Source organism: Anneissia japonica, unplaced genomic scaffold, assembly GCF_011630105.1.
Source record: "Anneissia japonica isolate Jap-2015-1 unplaced genomic scaffold, ASM1163010v1 scaffold468_len270531_cov130, whole genome shotgun sequence".
Classification (NCBI taxonomy): domain Eukaryota; kingdom Metazoa; phylum Echinodermata; class Crinoidea; order Comatulida; family Comatulidae; genus Anneissia; species Anneissia japonica.
In genome coordinates this window covers 216,383-238,676 of record NW_022703041.1, presented here as the reverse complement: position 1 = coordinate 238,676, position 22,294 = coordinate 216,383, and the positions used below count along the sequence as shown (strand labels likewise).

Here is a 22,294-nt window from a genome sequence, read left to right as displayed (position 1 = left end):
TATCAAAATGAGGATATTGACCGGAGAAGAATGTGTTTCCGATCCATGGAGAGACAGTATATTCTTTTTCCGACCTTTAGCGCATTCTCATCTGAGTTTTCAAGAAAAAAAATGCAACTGATCCTGCTAATCAATCGGCCGATGGCCAACAAGCTATAACCACTACCCACCACCATTAATTGCATCTGCTATTTTGCTGTTATAAATATTCACGCGTTTTTGTCATGAGCCATGTTCTCTGGAAGATTATCTTTTCTAACCACCATTCGTAATGTCCTCATATAATATATTTTTCATTCAAAAGGTGCCTCTTGAATTTAATAATTCCCCATAAGAACCCCTCGATTTTTATTTTATTTCCATAAGCGCCCCCTCAATTTCCACTCTGTTTTCATAAGCCACCCGTTTAAATAAGCGCCCCGTTTGAATAATCGCCCCTCAGAAAGTGCAAAAAATATATTTTAAGCGCCCGGGCGCTTATTCGCGCGCGAGTATTAGACCCAATGAATCATTAGCATTTTGTTAGAGAATGGCTTATGAAAGTCAATGAATCATCTAATAAGTATGACCCAACAAATAATACAACAATAACATAATAAGTAGGCCCACACAATACCTGCCTAGAAGTATAATAAAAGGCATTTCATTTCATATTGGGATAACTCCACTTCCTGATTGGCTGCAAACCGGAACTTCGCATTGTTTTGGAATGAGTAACACCAGAAGCCCGCCACCAATCTACATACCGCCAGCTCAGATTTAAGTTCGGCGGCGTAACAACGGAGTCCAGGTGATCGGTAGTAGAAGCACAAGTATTTTCGTCAAGAATTGGATAGAGTACATATATTTTTCTATTTCTGAGTAAGTCTAATTTAAACAAGGTTGTGTTTTTATTTATTACATTTAAAATAATAATTCCACGATTTTTATTAACGTAGGCCTACTTGTATCTCACCTGCCGACGTACGTACCGTCTTCATCCTGACTGAGTACACAAGGCATGGATGTCCCCGCCCTTGTGCTACCACGGTACGATGATATTTAGTCCTATTATTTAAGTTTAAGACCATCATTGAACTACTTAAGTAAGACTATTTTGGTATCTACATGATAGGTTGCGACATTATGTTATTAAGAAGACGTCAATTACCTACGTGTCTTATCGTTTTTTGTTTTTTGTCGAGGGGTTCTTGTGAGTCGGGTGGGCCTACCGTAGGTCTATGACTTGTATGCCCATTGTCGTCGTCGTCGGTAGAATATGGTAGAATCAAGGCGTTCATTCATGCGGGGGTCGTGCCAAGGTAGGCCTACATCATCTCTAATTGATACTGTATACGGGTATACCAGGATGCGCATAAAGAGATAAAATATTATTCACCGTGGATAGGATTAATTCTCTTTTATTCGCTATTTTAATGCACTACGCATGTCGGAAAAATATTCCATTTGTTAAGCTGACTAAAAGCCAATTCTCAATTTATGTCCATGGCCCACATGTATGGAACAATAATATTGATAGTAAAATAAAAACGTCAAATACTCTTATGACTAGACTTAGGAAACTCCTAAAAAAGGAACTTACTTCAAATATAGGTACTTTTACGATCTCTCTTTTGTTTTGTTTGTTTTATATCGTCCTTGTTTTAACTTTTTGAATCCATTTAAATGACAGCTGAGACAAAGCCTAGGCTTCTAAACTGGTCCCTCACCATTATGTTTTTGTTGTCTTTGGTGAATAAATGTCACGTTGATTGATTGATTGATTGATCCTGTTTCCAACTTTTAAGATTAAAAGTGCATTATTCTTTTATAATTAATTCTACTATAGGCCATCTTTCTTTCAATTCAAGATTGCACAAGTCAAAACAATCTGTCCCCCATACAGCATCACTTCCCTACCACAGAAAAGGTGATGATGAGACTGGTGTACTGGAATATGACAAGTTGCACAGAAGCTGTAGTTGCATACTGTATTATTTTAATAAAGACACAGGACCAACAACTACTGTGCCACAGGGGTTAGATGTGTATAAGAGACAGGAGCCATGTTCTCTGGAAGATTATCTTTTCTAACCACCATTCGTAATGTCCTCATATAATATATTTTTCATTCAAAAGGTGCCTCTTGAATTTAATAATTCCCCATAAGAACCCCTCGATTTTTATTTTATTTCCATAAGCGCCCCCTCAATTTCCACTCTGTTTTCATAAGCCACCCGTTTAAATAAGCGCCCCGTTTGAATAATCGCCCCTCAGAAAGTGCAAAAAATATATTTAAGCGCCCGGGCGCTTATTCGCGCGCGAGTATTAGACCCAATGAATCATTAGCATTTTGTTAGAGAATGGCTTATGAAAGTCAATGAATCATCTAATAAGTATGACCCAACAAATAATACAACAATAACATAATAAGTAGGCCCACACGTGTATGCCAGTCTACAACAAGCGTCGCCTAAATGTAATAATTAGCACGCTGAAATAGGCTAGTAAATAAGTTTAACTGGGTTCGTAAATAATATTGTCCTCAAAATATTGTGGCTGAGACATGAGCCGATTAAACGTAGAAATAGGAAACCTAGAAATATAGTAAAAACGCTGAATATAGTACTCCAGCATCGCGACATGCCGACGTTGGTACGAGTAGGTTAGTCTACAAACGTCGCCTAAAGTAATTGATTTTACCCGGCAGAACAAAAGAAGGAAACTCCGCTTTTCAGTTGTCTCAGGCGATTGATTTTTGACAAACAATGACCTTTCAGAGGTCAAATTGCTGTCAAGAATATGAATTGGCTGCTTCGCAGCAATAATATTAATAATTTACATTTATATGGCGTATGTTGCACAGTATGCACTTTACATAAAATTATAAAACAAAAAAACATGTTGACTATAAAATAATAATATTAATAAGGTGTGGTGGCAAAACTGTGCTAGGTATTAAAGGGTCAATCATCTGCCTCTGCGCTGGCGCAATCCCGGTCCCCTACCTAGGTGGCACGAACAAAGGAGCAGGTTTAACATTTGCCCTGCCACAGGCGACCGAGTGCTCAGTCTGTGACCAAGATAGTGGCCCCAAGAGACAAAAGATGACTGGCAAATAGAAGTAACTTGCTGCATATGGTGATGACTTCCATGAGACAATTGATAAGATAGTAAAAACGTGCAGACATAATAAATTTGCGGAAGATAGGTTATTGTTTCTGTGAAATTCTTGTTTGCTTACGGGAGTGCGAGAGGCCACCCCAAATTCTCGGGAGGCTCCCGCGACTTAAAGGAGACTTGGGAAACAATGTGCGAATATCAAATCACTTTCCAATGCTCTGCTAATTGTGTTAATTTTAATTCTCTAAATAATTACTGAATATATTTATTTTTTCAATCTCAATTGTTGAGTCGGCAAATTATCTTTTGGACAATCATCATTGTATGTATTGTACATGTATGCCAAATGAAATACAATAATACTTTTACTGGTAGTACAAATCTGAAATTTTCAAGAAATAAGTAATAAACAAACATTCTTTGATACACACTCATTTAATCAAATGAGCCTTCTTTTCGTGGTTGGTGCTTTGTTTGGGCTGGTGTGCCCTCTTGTAGAAAGCTTACATTAATATCCACATTGTACTGAAATGGTCCCCTAGGACCCCAGGTTGATTTAAGGCATGGAGACATATTTACGTGTGAATAGAAATGATGTATAAAAATAATTGATCCCTAACTAACAACGGGAGCGTCAGGATTTGCCTGACAGGGGGTCCAATGTCCCTGACAGGTGGGGGCCACACTCCCTGATGAGAAGCGTGATCAGATGTTGCGCAAAATCTCTCAGAAGTGATCCCCAAATACTACTACAATTTATGTATTTTAAATGCTTACCTACTGTACACTGTAAATGATTTTAGAGTCTAATAATATGTAGAAATTGTAATATATTTTGTCCTCCCTGACAAAGTATATTTCTTCCCCTCCCCCAATGGCACCACCCCTGCTAATAACTTAATATAGTATTAAATAGTTAGCACCATTTCTCTGCTTCTTTCAGCAAAATTGTTACTTGTACATTATGAATATAATTTATTAATATAATTAAAAGCATAATTAAGTTCTTGTTAATTTTCATTTCAGATATTGCAGTATCACAGTTATTGAATGATGAGTTTAATACTTGATGTATGGTGTGGAGTGTTTCTTATCTTGGTCATTCCTTCAGGTATAAAGTACAATACTTTTTTCAAATTAGAAAACATAGACTGATCCTTGCATAAAGCTCTAGGCCCATGATCATTATCTGACTTTACTGTCATTATTTTAAATTTTTTTCTTGTTATCTTTTTTCTTTCTTTTTTTCCTTTTTTTTATTAAAGCAATTAACCTGTTTAAATATAAGAATGCAGCTTTAAACTATTACAGTATATATTAACTACTACCTTTTTAGAATGCATTAATGACACATAATAACATATTTTAAAAAATCAATACAATTGATACGCTAAATAAAGGAGAAGTCCTAAAAGTAAAAAAAGACATAAAGATGAGTTGAATAATTTTTGTTTAGGTTATATACCACAAACAATTGTTAAAAAAGCTCACTTTTCATTAAATATATCACCTTTTAGGTTAGATTGTGCACCTTGCCATTTATATAGTACTTTATGACCTTGCTCATAATTTAAGTATTTTTTTATGCCATTTACAGAGTGATATTTTACATATAACATAAAAATTGTAGTGCCTCATCATAACTTGTGACATTGGTTGGTGACTACAGACTACGTGGAGATGGTTGAATTAATATAATACAGTATTAAACAATTGAAGTTAATTGTCCAAATCCTTTTTCATATATTTTGATGGTGAGCATTCCCATGACTGCTGAGAAGAAGCTATTTTTATGACCTAGAAAATTCTTGAAAACTGACTTTTTAGGAGTCTGAGAGGGTTGCATGCATTATTTTATAATAACAACTAATTTTGCAGTGGAGAATTTTTTTTCAGGACCTTGAAATGTAGACACTAGAATTGCAAGTATCTTAACCATCAAAACATTCTTCCAGAGCCTTCCTATCTTATTCCCTTTTCCCTTCTTTACTTGCACCTTTCTAAAAAAATGTCAAAATAAAAATTTTTTTTTATCTATTTTTACTTTTTTGATATTTTTATTGTGTCTATAAATTTGGCAACCCACTCGACAGAGATTTGAATCTCTTTGGGAAGCCAGCCTCCTTTTTGTCTGTCTTTTTGGTGTGTTCTTTTTGAAATCTGTTGAGGCAAATAAATGAATTGAATTGAATTGAAAATGTGATGAATATACATCCTGATATGTTTCAGATTTTTCAATGGGTGAAGAAGTGGTCGTGACACCATCATATTCCAAAGAGGGTAACACTGCAATAATTGAATGCAAGTATTCAAATATTCAGTTAACTGTTCTGAGTTGGTACCGAGCTAATGAAGATGAACAACAGGTTGGAGATCTACTTGTCAGTAACAAGATCACCTCAAATGGCCGATATTCTTTAAACACTACCAGTGACAATAGTGGTGATTTATACATCACCAGTACTACAAGGGATGACACAGGAAATTACTTATGTACTGTTGTTTCTTCTACTGGCACTCTTCCTTCTGATGTTGCCAGCCTTACAGTGCAGTGTAAGTTTGTACAGTATTACAAATTTGGTTGTGTGTGTGTGTGTTTTTTTGTTTTTTAAGTGGTAATCAGCAGTATACTTATACTGTATATGAAATTGTGATGAATAATTGTGAAAATAGCTAACCTACGAAGCGGTTGGCTGAGAGAGGTAATGTCCCTGCCTCATGTGTTGTCCCAGTTCAAACCTGGTCAGCGTTGGGTTTAATTGGAATGTGATAACTTGGCCTCTTGAATAACCCTGACATGGCGAGTTGAGTGGAGTTGAATAGCTTGGTGGTTAAGATGCTTGCCTTCCAATTCTAGGGTCATGGGTTCAATTCCTGTCAGTTGCAGGACTTTTTCTCATGACCAAAACAACTCCACTCCCTAAACCTCATATTGATATTTTGTTAGTGTAAAGCATCATGTTTGTATGTTTGTCTTGTGTGTCGTGGACTGTTTTGTGTGTACTGGGCCCTCTGGGAGAAAAGTAATTTGTTACTGAAGAGGAAACCCAGTATAAATAACAAAATAAATTTTAAAAATTAAATAAAAAGCCTGATAAGGAAGATGTTTGTATTGATGTATCTCACATCATGTATTTGTGTGCTGCTGGAATACTGTGGATCCCCAGGGTCCCAGCCCAACTACAAACAAAATGAAAGAATTATTATTATTACCTGTATTATTAGTGTTATTATATTATTATTACTATTATTTTTATTATTATTATTATTACTTTTATTATGATTAATGAAATACATCCATCATGTTTGAATTTCAAAATATATCAGATGCAGTGATAATTTTATATGGATTTTTTAATTAATTAATTTATCAAAGATATGTGCTTTCTATCTTAATTTATTTCTCCTGATGAATGGATCCATCAATTGATGAACCGGCACAATACGCCAAAAATACAGGCGTCTCTGCTGCCTACAGTAGGTAATAAGTTTGTGGGTAATATTTGTCGGCCTACAGTAAGTCCTGCTTCAATTCTCACAGACTACATTCAATGCAAAAGCATCCTACCAGGTAGCATTACTTCTGGGTCAAGAGACACAAACATTGCTAAAGTACCTTGACAAGGGACCCAAACGAGTGGTTCAAACCCCTGACCCTATAGAAACCTATAGACTGACAGCCCAAACTGCAATCACTGTTAACCACTCCAAAGGTCAATTTTTTCTTTTATATTGCAACATAGAATAATCACAGGTAAACAAAGTCAAGTAGACTGTATGTAAATGCTAAGTCAAAGTGAATGAGTGGCAATTTGTATTCTTCCCCAATATGGGTGCCTACAGTAACCCGTACCAGCGATAATAATAGAAGTTTTGTGCAGCTTATTCAAGACCAGTGCTCATCACACTGCTTGTGTCCTTGGGCAAGACATGCATCTCTTCACCCAGGAGTATAAATGGGTACCTGGTACAGTAGGAGGTGAATGATTCGGTATGATATTCTAAAGGCCAACTCAAATAGCGTCGTATGACGCAGTTCGATGGAATTGTTGACGCAGTTCGATGCGATTTGTTGTCGCGTCGGGTCTGTGTGAGTTAAACACAGACGCGATGGTTTGCGTCGGGGGCAGTCGCGTTGTAGGATATTAAACATGTTAATATTTCTCACGACGGCTTAAGACTGTCCCCGACGATAAATCGAGTCGGGCTGCGTTGGCCGACGCTGTCTGAGTTGGCCTTAAGTAGTGCTGATTATAGGCATACTTTTTGGGAATTCTCCTCAGAGAGCAGAGGAGAATGCATTTTTTATATCATTGATTTTGTAACTAATTAGCAGGGGAAAAGCATGTGTGCTATAATAATAATAATAACAACAACAACAAATATAATATGACGTACGGGTGTTTGATTATGTAAGGCTTTCATATTATTGTTTTTTTTTTCCCTGTTTCTTATCAGACCTTGATGTACCAAGTCTTACAGTGCCCTCATCTCCTGTCCCAGAGGGCAGCACAACAACACTATACTGCAGCTTGCCAGATGGGGTCCCAACTCCAATTGAATTTTTTTGGATGAAGGACAATGTGTTGCTTGATCTTACAAACAATGCCAGATTAAGGGGTTCCCTCAACAACCAGAACCTGACAATTGAAATGGTAGATGTCAACGATGCTGGAGACTACAGTTGTCGAGCAGAAAATAGTGTATATTCTGGTACTGATGGAAGAACTAGTAATATTATTAAATTGGAAATCTATTGTAAGTAACCACTTAGCATTTCATTGTATTCAGTGAAAGACTTAATTTAAAACATAACAATACACTTGATATTTAATTAAAATTTAAAAATTTAATTGAATTAAATGAGATTTTTTTTTTTAAAGAATAAAGCTTAATTTTTTTGTACCATTTGTAAAATGTCTATACATGTACAGTATTTTCAAAAGTTTTTTTATCAGGACCTGTATTTATGTGTCTTCTGAATTTTGAATATGTTTTATGACTCATTATCAATTGTCTGTTTTCATATACTGTAAATCTAAATGTTCATTTTTTGTACTTATTATTTGCATGTCTTATAATTACTGTAAGTATTTTAATCATAATATATGTATTTTATATTGCATTGTTTTTGTGGACTAACTAGCTTACCATCTGGGATTGATGGGAGATTTATTTTACCAAATAAATAGAAATAAATAAATAAATATGCTTTAAACAAATCTGACAGGGATTTTTTTTGCTGTATATTCAACAGAAATATTTTTGGCTTTATCCATTACAGATACAAGAATAACCTCATTGAGTTGGGTAGGTGGTGTGGTAACGTGTATGGCAGAGGGCAACCCCACACCTGCTGTCATGATTGAAGTTGACTCGTCAGTTGTTGACTCTGGAAGTTTAACTGCATCAGCAAGTGTTCCATGTGATACTACATCAATTGTCAAATGTTCTTCAGACAATGGAGAAAATCAAGTTATTTCACAAGATATCGCAGCATGTAGTGGTAAGTGTAGCTCATTAAATATAAACTGTCTGTTTGATGTGAGTGGATCGGTTAAAATATTTCAACTTGATTTTGTTAATCCAAGGCAATTTAACAAAAGGATGCACATCTTGGGAGTACAAAGGATATAACTCTTCCATCAACATTCAATTCAATTTAATTTCGATTTATTGGTCAAACACGCAGATAAAAACATGTTGGAAACTTTGGCTGAGTGTACATTCTGAACATTGTCTACAACCGAACCATAATTAATTATCAGGGTATTACAAATTACTCATGTGCATGTCAGTTTCAATAATAATCGCACATAGTGACTGAAATTATATTTGTTATTCCAACATTAATTTTACCAATGAGTCGTTGTTCCGGTGGTTCGTGAGACGCTTCGCAGAAAAAATAAATTTTTTGTATCTACTCAAATGTTTGTTTTGTGCACCTTAGTCCAAAATTGTCAAAATGACAGTTTAATGTTATATAAGAATATGGATTTTTCATAAAAATTGTAATTTTTCATTTGTTATAACATTTCATTTTGTTGGTCAATTTTCACGAATCAAATTGTATTTTATAGAAGCACTGACATGCTTGTGGTCAAAAGAAATCACCATAACACCATAAAATGTATGACATGCATAGACTAAAGATCAAAGACTGTATGCATGCGCTGTATGCATGTGAGCGGAGATAAGCGTCCTGTTGTTGAATTGCCTTGGTTAATCTAACACCTGATTCATAGTGAGAAATGAGATATTCCACTGTAGCAGGAATATCAAATCTCTCACAGGCACAATTGTCTCTCAGAAATGTCATGTAATTCTATGAATAAGCATAATTCCCTCGCAAACTACAGTAACTCTAAATTAAGGTTGCATACAATAAAGAATATCGTATCATATCGTATCGTATCGTAAATGCCTTCCCTAAAGTCAACTGGTTATGGCCATGGTGCTGTGCAGCTGCTGGGGCCCTTAGATTTACTGTATATAGGTGCTGAGTATTGAGACCTGCAGGTCCAGCTACTCATTCTTTTAGGTATTAAGGTCTATTAAATACAGTAGTAAATAATAGAGTAGTCTTTCCAAAATAGATGAAATTTATTTTTATTGTGCTTTAATTGGTTTTTAAGTTTCAGTTATTTTCATTGGCTTTAACAGTATGGTGATTTTTGGGTCGCACAGGTGGAGGCACCGTGTAGTTGAATAATAGGGCGTTTGTGTATAAATAGACTTTCTTACAATTGTTGCACAATGATATTGATATCAATATACTGTAACTTTGTGAATTATACAATAAGATTGCATGTGTTTAGGATTAAGTGCCACAAAACAGGCATGCTAAGATTACATATTAAATTTAAATCTATACCTTAAAGCAAAATTTTGTTTGTCATATTAATATCAAATGTCATTATTTATTAGAGTAGTCAAATCTTGTGGAATGAGACATGTCATTAATAAAATGTTGTGCTATATTGCTAATAATGTTATTTTATTTATTTATTACATATCTTGCACAACAATTACAAATCAGGAAATTGCCAGAGGGGTGCCAAGAGGACACCATGGGCTGAGAGCCCAACACAAGTGTGGGTATCATCTAAACCTCTGGACAAACAAACAAACAATAAATAACAAAACAGCATGAAGGCAAAGATGACACATCAGTTTGAAATAGCCAATAAAAAGATAGATAAAATAGAAATACTATTTATTTTTTAAAATTTATTGTGGAAATTAAATATATAAAAAACTGTGTGCTGTGCAAAAGCATGTTAGTGCATGACAGCTCACTTGCATGTATGCCTTTACCCATGATGCCTAGCATTAGTTATTTCTTTGTTTCTTAAGATGGTTGCCAGCCAAATCCTTGTCGAAATGGTGGAGTTTGCATGTCATCCAACACTAAGGCTTTTCAGTGTAAATGTACATCAGGATTTCAAGGTGTTACTTGTCAAAATGGTATGTTACCTTTTCTCCTTTCCCGCACTCACTTTTTTTGTTTACAGATACTATTAGCTTGAATTTCACATGAATTTATATAAAAGTTTATTTTATGTTTCTCTTGAGATTTTTTTTCTTTTCTTACAAATGCCATCAATGGCCATGATATGCTTTCTTGAGGTGTATCTGTATTTTATGATAAAATTTTAGCATTTCATTTTTATATTGCACCTTGAGATAGTTTTATTGTTTATTAAGGATGCTTGCACTCATGGTAATCCTCAGGGTATTGTATTCTCATTTTAACGTTTAGTTGTATTGTAGGGGTTTAGCCAGAAAAACAAAATAGGCCATCCAAAATGGAAGCCAGTGGGCGTGGCACTGAGTCGATGGGCAGGCCACGTCCATCTTTAGGAATCCACACTGAATATTGGTATGAAAACAACGTACATTCAATCAATAAATTTTGTTTTTATGTAACATTCAATGGATTTGAAGAATATAAAGAATTTGCTAAAGGTAGACCAGGCTCAATTAGGCTGAGTTCATTAGGCCAAGCCGTCACGGTAAAAGTGGCCATCCTAAATAATTGGAGGCCGTCCAAAAGACGGCTGGACAGCTCGCTGGCTAAGCCTATGCCTGGTAGTTGAATAAGATAAAGAATAAAATTAAACATCACAAGGGGTTTGAGACAGGTAGTGGGAATGTGGGGCAACAGTATGGAGTTGAGAAAGAGAGAAATTAATTAAGGCTATGTTTAGCTGGATGCATTCAATAAATGCAATACTACCTACCATTTGAGTGCAGGTGGGCATATTGTAGAGAAACAGGCCTACGTGTCCTTGTACACATACACATTATTTTGTAATGAACAGTATTCTACTGTTCAGAATGTTTATAGTATAAAATAAAAATGAAATTGTTGATAGACAACACAGTAAACAATGTTTATGTTCGTGATTTACTGACACAAGTTACTGTAGACCTTTTGCTATAATATTTGAATATCAAACATCAGCACGCTTCTCAAAAATACTAGTTAATACGGTATCAATACAGTCAATCACCAAAATTGTACTTGCATTTCTTCATTGGTTATGTTTAGCCTCTTTTTGTAAATATATAAATATACAGTAACAGAAAAGAAACTTTGACAAGCATAAGGTGATTATGTTCCATTTTGCATGACAGTATTTACTTATTTACAGCATCTCTACTACTATGTATCACAAAACACAATGGCATCCATACAATTATTATTGTTTAAGGACAGTACATGGAGTCGGTGAACAAGGAGAAATCAACATCATTTTTAAAAAAAGATATCGTAGAATATATGATTTATAGTTTTATTTTAAAAATAAGAGACAATGGAGAAAAGAGTGCAACTGTTGTGTAAAGGTCGGGGCTGGGGAACAGATATCAGGGCAACAGTGCCCTTGATAAACCTCTTTTAACATAGAAACACAAAGTCAGGGGGGAGGGGTTGGAATGTTTTAATAACCCACACGATTTAAGTATAATTGAATATTGTTTTATTTTGTTTGCTTTTACATTCATGAATTTAAATTAAATAAATCAATGTGCAGTAGCCTACCATTTATAAATTCAGAAGTGATCTTGGAATGGCGTGATGTAATTGAAACAAATACATTGATCAGTTGTTCTACAAACCAAGTCAATAGCAACCCCAGTAACCTATATGCAGAAATGTATTCATGTCCTAACGAAAAAATGACAACAAAACTTGCATGTAAATGTAGGTTTAAATAACATCGACTTAACCATTGACCCCACTTCAATTTATATTGTTAGGGGACATCTTGGAAGCCAACCTTAATTTACTGAATAGATATTGCTGTCCTAATTTTATGAACTAATGCTTATTTCACAGCTACTGTATAACCTTGCATATACAAACAGTTGGTAACTAACACATTTATGCCAAGTAGGTTATTTCTTTTAAGTCTGTTCATGTTATCATTACCAACATTTTAAGTACTTTGTTAAGTATTGCCCAACTTTGTTTCAACTCGGAACACACAGAAACTATATTCACTGCTCTCAATTTCTGCATCGTATCATTTTACTGTTAGTCAATATTATTCATAATTCATTCATAATTTATAATTTATTCTCAAAATTGAAAAGTAAAGATTCTGGTTCTAGTAGGCAAAAAGGGAACATGTGCCTGTACAAGATGCCTACAAGATTTATGTTCATTTGAAGTTTGGATCAGTAAAGCAATATCACCTTATTTTTATAAAAAGTCTCACAGCCAATACTGACTTTTTCACATTACATCATTACACTCCTTACCCATGCATTCAGTGGAACTTTGTTTGCCTCACCTCACAATTTACTCTCCCACTCTAGTTGCTTACCCACTCATTGGTTGGCAGTCAGTTATACATTACCTCATTACATTCCCAGTCCCACAGGAGTCTCAAGGAAAATTGGGACAGCCTCCCGCACTCTTGCAATCAAATAATCTCCCGGAAATTAACCCATCTCCGCAAATTCATAATATTTTCACAGCTTTATTATCAATTTTCTCATGGAAGTCAGTGCTGATGGGTATAACTATGTGCAACAAAAAAAAATTAAAAGTTCATTAATCAGATCAGTGGCAGATTCAAAGGAGGGGAAGCTGGCCCGAGTCCCCTAAATATTCCAAAATTATGCAAAAATTGGGTAGAAATTAAAATTATATTCAAATTCAAGAATGAGAGTGCCATTTCCGGACATCTAGAGGTGCAATAATCATAACTTTTCTTACCTTGGCTCCAACCATGGTTGAAGTGGCGAATTCAAGGGGGAGGAGGCAACCGGCCTGCCCTTCCCCCTCCCTAAATTTTTGAAAATTATAAAAAAAATGGAGAAAAAAAGAAAATTATATTCAAATTTAAGTCCGAGACTGAGAGCACCATTTCCGACAATCTAGAAGTGCCATTATCACAACTGGGCCCGCCTCTATTTCGAATTCCTGGATCTGCCGCTGGGTGGGACTGATGTGGTCTAGTCCCTCCCCCCTTTGACTGAAACCAGCCTACACGCTGGAGGGACCACAAGTATGCAAATCCTAGCCATTTCTAAAAATAATAGAAAGGCTGTCAATGTTCAGACAAATGTGATTTACTCCTATAGGTGTCATTACATCATCATGCTCAACATAATCATCATAATGTTGACCATGGAATACCTCTAATGCTCTGTTCATACTATTATTTTTTAAATATATTTTGCCTATAATAGGGCATGCATGATAATATCACACCTGTATATGGGCATGATGATGTCCTATCACATCAGAGAATAACTGGAAAGTAAAAGGTATTTTTCTTTGAAAAAATTTATAGTGTGAAATCCATTCTTGATAATTATGTTTTGCAGCAGATGACGGCTCTAATGTTGGTCTTATTGTAGGACTTGTAGTTGCTGTCATTGTTATTGCTATTGTTATTGTTTTTCTATACTGCAGAAATAGTAAGTGCCACTCAATTATTGACATACCCTGTTCAGATATGCTTTACATTGTGCTGTTAGTATTCATATATTTAAAAGACACCAGCAAAAAATTTAAGAAAACGCTAAAAAATATATAATATTATGCATTTCCAAAAATCACACTAGTCGTCAATTTTCACTAAACCACAGGTTGAATTACTGAAGGTCCATTTACTTGAAAAAGATGCCTTCCTCTTCTACAAAATGGAGGCCTGATTCACTTTTAAAATAGATGCTGCCCACTTTTTCAGTGGCAGTTATCACATTTTTAATTAGGTCCTAAGTATCAAACAAATGTCATTTACTTACTGTATGTCTTTTTTTTTGTTTTAGGAGATAAAATGTCAGAAACAAAGTAAGTCACTAAAATTGCTTTATTATGCATACACAAGATGATTTTTTACTTGTATACAGTACATTATTTTGATTTGTTAACTTAATACACTGTAGGTACATTGAAATAAGCTTAACTATAATTTAGCGTAGTATCGGTAATGAATATCAAACCAAACCTACTATACTAAGTTCATTTATAATAGAACATCAGCAGGCCCAATTGATGAGCCTCACATGCTTGTGTTACCAAGGGGTCATGTAATGGTGATTCAAATAATGTCAGAGATCATATATAAATATATTAGTATCTAATGGAATGATAAAGAATCCCTTAGTATGTTAAATTGTTTCAGAAGATTAGATTTAAAACTTCTGTTTTTTTATGAGGAATGAATCTTTGAATACTCATGATTTATTGCTTTTAACATTTAATTTTGTTCTATACATAGTGTTGGGTATAGTTCGAAGCCAGCAGATGTGGAAGTAAAAGGGTCTGATAATGCTGCTCGTGTCCCGTTAAAGGGTGGTCCTGGCTATGAGGTGATGCCCTCTATGACCAAAACAAGTTTGGGTATGAATAGAGACCTACAGAAGAGTAATGTAAGTCATTATATATAATTGTTTATGTTAGATATGAAGGTACATTCTAGTAGCTTATTTGCCACCTGAATGGTTTATCTGTTAGCTTGCAAGTATAGTAAGATATTAGTGGAAGTGATTAACTTGGTGGTTAAGATGCTTGCTTTCTGATTCCAGGGTCCTGGGTCCAATTCCTGTTATAGTAAATTTTTCCTCCTGCACAAGACAACTCTTTGCCTCATAATGAGACTAAAGCTGGGCACTCGCTGCATCGTGCGACAGTCGTACAACAAATCCACCTCTGCTTCTGGTGAGCGATAGATGACGTAACGCCTTTTGCTGATTGTCAGTGGCAGTCTGAACGGATCCTCATTGAAAAGCGATCCGTTGCTTCCGCGCTGTCGCATGCATTTGTCGTTGCGTTGCTGTTGCGCGTAGTGAGTAACCGGCTTTAGTTTATGTACTGTAGAGTATTTTGTGTATATGTTGTTTTTGATGGGATTGCCATTTTACTGTTTGGCATGTCCTCTGCTCTACAGTACTGCCTAAAGCCGAATAATGTATTGCATGGCAAAATACAATTAACATTATTTCAAGAAAAAAATGTCATTGCTTATAATAATACTTGGTTGAAAGTAAACTGTTTGCCAAGTCCAAAGTACGCTATTTAAAAAGATTTGTCAAGTTTATTTTTTCTTGCTCAAGAATGACTGATTTAGTTAAATTGATTTCTGAATATAAAAGATTAGCTTTTTTCTATTGATATAGTTGCTGTATATTTTATACTTCATCATTTGATCTTGAAAATGACACCATGAAGGAGTTGAAACGTCGATCTTTTCTTTTCAGCGTTATTTTTATATTAAAAAGATGGGGAAACTTTTCTTATTATTTATACAGGAGAAACTGTTTGATGCAAGGGAAGATGCTGTGTTGTATGACCATGATGGTGGCAAGCCTGTGGGTGTCATGATATGATTCCTGAATGCAAACACTCTATTATTATACATCTCAATTCCAAAGTTAGTTAACAGGTAAACGTGTACAGGTAGGGTATGCCCTACAGAATACTGTAATTGTAGGAACATCATTACGTAGTATTCGACTTACACCTGTTTCTAATGTTTTTTTAAAAAGTTAACTTGCACTGATTTTATTTTATTTTATTCGGAATATCATTGCACAAACAGTTACATCGAAACATTGGTAAAGAAATGAAAATAATAGGCCTAATAAAAAATATCAATATAGAAAGTGTAGTGATTTTCCAGGGTAACCTAATAAAGCCTGAAGTATTTCTATTGGGGTTCAATATAAAATCGATCTATAATATATTATTTACAAAAAGTTTTTAATAGACATATATTTGTGATTGATTGATTGATTTGTAAGAAAAACCTTTAATAGATAGAATGAGCAGAATTTGTTTTATTTTAAGTGTGACAGTGTTCTTGGGTAATAGATACATTATAAATTAATGGATTATTTTTAATTAATTAAAGCTATTCAAAGTGTCTTAATATTGTCTATCGAAGCAGATAATTATATCTATTGAATTTTAAGAACTAAATTTGCATACATCATGCTCTGAATACAATATTTTTACCTCAAATTTATAAACTAAATTTTCTTCAGTAAATTGCAAAGTCATTCCAGCAGTTTTTGCATCTGTGATTCACTAACAAAACAAAAATAATTTTTATTAAACTTATGCAATTGTAAATAAGCAAAAATATTGGGTGCTGAATTGCAGTTTACTGTTATTTTAATTTAAATGCATTTAAAAATGTTGTAAGTGATAGCCAAAAATATTACATATGGAAAATTATTTTATAAAATGTTCGGCACTCATTAGCCTGTATTGGATAGGTTTATAGAATATGAGTATGGTGACTCCGAAAAATGACAGACGTGAGGCCATAGTTGATTCTACGTTTCGTTCTTTATTGGAACATTGTCATTCGTTCATTTCGTTCTTTATTGGAACATTGTCATTCTTGACAATGTTCCAATAATGAACGAAACGTAGAATCAACTATGGCCTCACGTCTGTCATTTTTTGGAGTCACCATACTCATATTCTATTTACGTATAATCAGTGGATCCTTTGGTTTTTGGATAGGTTTAGCTTTTCAAGTGTAAGCAATAAGATCGAGGTCTTCTGTTTTATTTCTGTTTATGAACAGAAGGAAAGTTTAATTGATTATATAGGATTTTCACAGTGCAGAGATTCAAAATGTGGACATGCCAATTCACATACACAGACATTTTAGAGATTTGCATAGTAGTCCACTTCCTTTAATCGTGTAGAAGTTGTCTGGCGCAGTGGGAACAGTTTACTTTCCCAACCTTGAGGTTGTGGTTTTAATACCTCCCTGTGCAAAGTACTTCTCTCCACTCAGGAGTACTAAATGGGTACCTGGTGGTGTTGTCTGCTCCTGTGCTGATTACAGAAGCAACACTTAAAAAATGTGGACCCAATGACCTGGAACAGAAGGGCTTCCTATCTGCAAAAAAAAAAAAGGCGCTAAATAAGTAATTGAATAACATACTGTAAGAAAATTGCAATGTATTGAAAACTACATAATGCAATTACATGTACAGTGAGTACATATTTAGTAAATATATGATTCATGTACTGATACCAAAGGTGGACTACATTGGGAAAATCCTCCCCTTTTAACATTCAGCATATCCAGTCCTATTACAATAGTTAAATTTTTTGTATTCATGTGTTTTTTATAAAGGTAAATCTTTATAATCTTTTAATGTTTTTTTGAAGGTCTACTTAGAAACATAGATCCTAAATATATAAGCTGGGTACTCATTCACAACTCTGTGTGGCACTGTCCGCTGATATTGCCAGTGACGGGCTGAATGGATCGTCATTAAAAACGATGCATTGTGTGCGTGTTGTAGTGTTGCGTTCTTCATAAAATCATGTTGGCCGTCAATCGTCAGGTGCTTGGCTTTACATAACATGCATATACAATTGACACAGGATACATAAAGAGCCCCGATGGCCTGCTTTCTGCTATCCCACCTCGCCGTCAGTGGCATACCTAGAGGTCTTGAAATGGGAGTGCTGATGTGTTGGGGGAGGGGGTTGCAAATGTGAAGTGGGGACCTTGATCATTTGAGGGGGTTAATTCACAAAATAAGGTGTTTTTGGTGATTTTTTACTACTTGACTGAGTTTTGGGGCCCCAAGTATTTTTTGGGGGTGTGCGCGCCCCCTTGCATCCTAGATACGCCACTGCTCACCGTGTTGCTAATTATTCCCATTTCCTGTTTTCACTTACACTTTCCCTACTACAGTACAGTATTTCACTTCCTTGTCTCCCATTTTAAAAATAAAATTATGAATCATTTATTCATGCTTTTTTTAAATGTCTGATGTTGATTTTCCCCATGTTGGCCAACTTCTCTTGTATTTTTTCCTTAACATTAGTTTTATATGGAGGTCATAGTGATAATGATAATAGTAATGTTGTAAATATCAATTATAGTAGTAAGAGCTTTAAATACTGTAACATCATAATCATATGTGTATTTTATATCTTATGCTTGAATTCAAATTAATCATATATCAATGACAAGAGGCTTAAAATAACCAATTGTTAAATGTAAAGTAAATTATGTGTTGGTTTATTGATTGTGGGCCAGTGTTTTGTTATCCATGTTGTGTGTTGATGTTTGATGTACATGTCAGTTATTTGTATTAAAGAGGTCTAATGTGTGTTAGTAAACATAAACTTATCATTATAGTTCATGTTTTACAACAATTTTTTATCTTTTATTATAAACGTTCTAAATGATAAAAAACAGTTCAACTGAAAATAACGTGTAGGAGTACCCAAGGACGTGTAGGTGCACTAGGACACGTAGTCCCATGGCACTAACAATAAGCCCACCTGCAAGTAGTAACACTTGAATGGAATCAGGGCTGTGTTTTTATGATGTGCATTGTACTAATGCTTTGTGTAAGGTGAGTAATTTTACAAAGGCTGTACAGTAGTTGATTCAAGCCCCAGCCAACTGGATCCATAGCCCAGTAGTTATAGAAAGTATGGAACTACATTCCTAAGCTATATATGAAAGCACCTTGAATTTGAATTGAATAGATAGGGGTATATATATTTATATAATATTGTGTAACCTGCTACAAATTTAGTCTCACCAGAGAGTAGTTAATTAAAAAGCTAGTTAGATAAACCAACTGGTTACAGGAGGTTCTGTTAACATCAAATCCGATTAAAACTACTGTGTTTATTCTTTGCACATACATGGTTAAACAGCACTAGTTTTCAGTAGGCCTACACTTAACACTAGCTCTTCAACAACATACTGTATCTTTTATATCAACCATGCTACAATAGAAACTACCATTATATTTTATATATATTTATATATACAGTATATATATATAATATATGTATATTGCTGTGTAGCACTGATCATGATGAACAAGAAGGTAAATAAAAAATGATAAAAACATTGTTCAGTTATTTACTATTTACCTATTTATGATTGATATATATATATATAAAAAAAACATGTACAGTAAACTCATTAGCTAATTCCTACCTCATCTATTGTAAGTATAACACAGCGTGGTAAGGTGACAACATCCAATTGTTTTCCGGAATGGTACTAGCGCAACATCTTCATGCTCCCCAAGCACTATTAAATAACAGCTTCATTTATAGAAGTGATTTTGATGTGTAAATGCAACCATAGTATTGGTATTTTCTATTAAAATATTTGTATGACTATATTTATGGGTTTGAAACAGATAAGCCAAAATAATGTAAAGAACTATATTTTAACATTGTGTCTTGACTTTGTGTAGAAATACTCGTAATGATATCATTAAACTTGTTGCATGTTGCTGTATTTTATTAAAGGGCTTCTAAAAAAACTTTTTGTTTTTCATTAGTCTATCTGTATGTGATTTTATGATTGGGGGGGATGGACAGTTTGGTTGCTTCAAGCTCTTGAAATACGAAACTACGATACCTTCGGGTTGATCAAGCGAGTCTGTCCTGAACAATCAAGTATGGACCTGATTGGTCAGGCAAAAATGACGAAATCAGGTCTTTGATTGGAGGGTCATTGCAAGTTTAATGATAATGTCGTTCGTTCGTTCGTATGAATCATAATCGATTCTAGTTGCTGTTACTAATTGACTGTAACGGTCGTAGCAGGGTCACCGATGAGCAGGTTACCAGCATGACCCTCCCATTTATACTCCTGGGTGGAGACAGGCAAACGTAAAGTAAAGTGCCTTGCCCAGGGACACCTGCAGTGCAACGAGCGTCTGCCTCGAAGTTTAACACCTTATACGCTGCGTCACACGTGATAATGTCGTTATTCATGCAGTAATGTCGAAATAAGTCAGTCAGGCACTCGATCATTCAGTCAGTCATTTAACATGACACCGTATAATGTAGTCATACATAATGACAACGTATAATTATGTTAACATTTCTACAACTTTATGATTCTACGTTTTAAATTTTATTCGTTTATCTTCTGGAATTTGTTTAGGGGTTGTTCACAATTATCAACATTTTCGCAAATGTACAAACAGTACTCTTGGTAGGCCCTTTCCTTCCCTCAGAAAGTGTACATAAAAAATGTTGATTTCCCAAAACCAGTTTCTGTTTGTGTGTGATGTTAACTGAAGTACTTACTTGGTTGTATAAAATGTCTTATATCCATGGTTGCATTATAAAAATCTATTATTTTGAATATTAAATGATATTTTTGAATCAACATTTTCATGTAAAAGTGTACACACTTGTCTACAACTCCCCCTAGCTTACTGTTTGTACACTTGTGAAAATGTGAAATACTTCGAATTAATCAAGGGTGATCTATATAGGACCTACAATGATGGTACACGAAAAAGGTTGTGTAGGCGTACAAGGAAGCGTAGGCTTGACTCGCTTACATTGAATGAAACTAAATTAAATTTTTAAACGATGTTTAAATACGCCGTTATAATTACAACTTAAACCATAGGGCCTACACTTTTTTGATAAGAACACTGAGCAGTGGTGGTGGGAATCCGATGTACCCGACAGATGGGCTGATGTGTTCCATATGACAATTTAGGGATAGAAAATACATATAAATGTTTGTTCTGTCCAACGAATTGTGGTTTTTCTCCTCGATGGGGGGGGGGGGCTGCAGCTATCCCCGATGGGGGACCCTGGCCTCCTCGGCCCCTCACTGGCGCACACCCCTGACACTGAGACTGGAATTACAAATAAAAAACAAAATTCATGCTGAGTTAAAATTGCAAATGAGATTTTTAGAGCTCCACAACCCCCTCACCCCCACCCCTTTCATCGGGGAAAAACCAATTCGTCGGAGAAAAAAAGAAATATATGTATATTCCACATTAGTAAAGACTGAAATCAATTAAATAAACCTCCGAAACCCATTGTCATTGTTCAGGGGCTTTCGAAAGATTTTTAGCGACGCCCGACACGCTCACAAAAACTGAGAATGCAGAGCTCAATCCCAGAATATGGTACTAAATTTCCAATGGAAACTTTATGATCATTTTTTAATACTTTAACTACCTTACTGGAATTACTTTGCTGCCATGGAAGTCTGCACCCCGTCCCTCTCAGCCTACGCTCATGAAACAATCCCGTAAGATGAAATGAATTATAAAAGACAACATATCAATTACTCATTTGTCACTGAATATGAGTGCGAAAATCCAGAGAAACATACAAATTCGTATATGCGCTACTCTACTTTTTTTACACAAACAAACATAACACAATATACGCGTTTTCTGCTAACAGACAAACTAGCATATTGAGTGTTTTTCGCAAATCAAGATACTTGTATTAAAATGTTATTTCTACCCAGCGGAAATACCCATCACCTCATATCATTATACAGTAGTCACGTTCATCAAAAAATAAAATGTTTGTTTTAGTCTAATCTTGCTATTTTTCAAGCCTAAACAATAAGGACTACAGTACGTAAAGTTGTTGCCAAGATAAGAAAGCAGTACTACACCCTGCCTATGGGGTGCCATACGCAGCAAAAGTCCATGTTAAAATCAAAATGTAATTGCAAAATTCAATGTCTGATTTATCAAAACGTAGGCGTAAATTTCTCAAAATGTAGATCTAGTTTCCCAAAATGAAGTTCTAATTTTTGAAAATATAGTTCAAATTTTCCAAAATGTAGTTCTAATTTCTTTAAAATGTAATTCAAATTCAAAACGTAGGTCTGAATTAATCAAACGCCCTCTCCAAACTCTATTCCAAAACGTAAATCAAAAACCAGGCTGG

The 22,294-nt window shown here is 34.9% G+C and overlaps 1 protein-coding gene across 3 annotated transcripts; it reads left to right on the top strand.

Annotated features, from left to right (window-relative positions):
- Positions 1-726: 726 nt before the first annotated feature.
- LOC117104224 (hemicentin-1-like) lies at positions 727-16,493 on the top strand. Of its 3 annotated transcripts, none has more exons than XM_033244922.1 (10): positions 727-861; positions 4,129-4,213; positions 5,332-5,655; positions 7,561-7,860; positions 8,387-8,608; positions 10,459-10,569; positions 13,948-14,037; positions 14,392-14,413; positions 14,844-14,994; positions 15,874-16,493. In XM_033244922.1, exons 2-10 carry the CDS (start codon positions 4,153-4,155, stop codon positions 15,949-15,951), a joined length of 1,359 nt encoding a protein of 452 aa, XP_033100813.1. In that variant the 5' UTR covers positions 727-861; positions 4,129-4,152; the 3' UTR covers positions 15,952-16,493. The 3 variants fall into 3 exon arrangements, with proteins under 3 accessions (XP_033100813.1, XP_033100812.1, XP_033100814.1); XM_033244921.1 differs by having other exon boundaries at positions 13,945-14,037; XM_033244923.1 differs by lacking the exon at positions 4,129-4,213 and having other exon boundaries at positions 741-861; positions 13,945-14,037.
- The last annotated feature ends 5,801 nt before the right edge of the window (positions 16,494-22,294 follow it).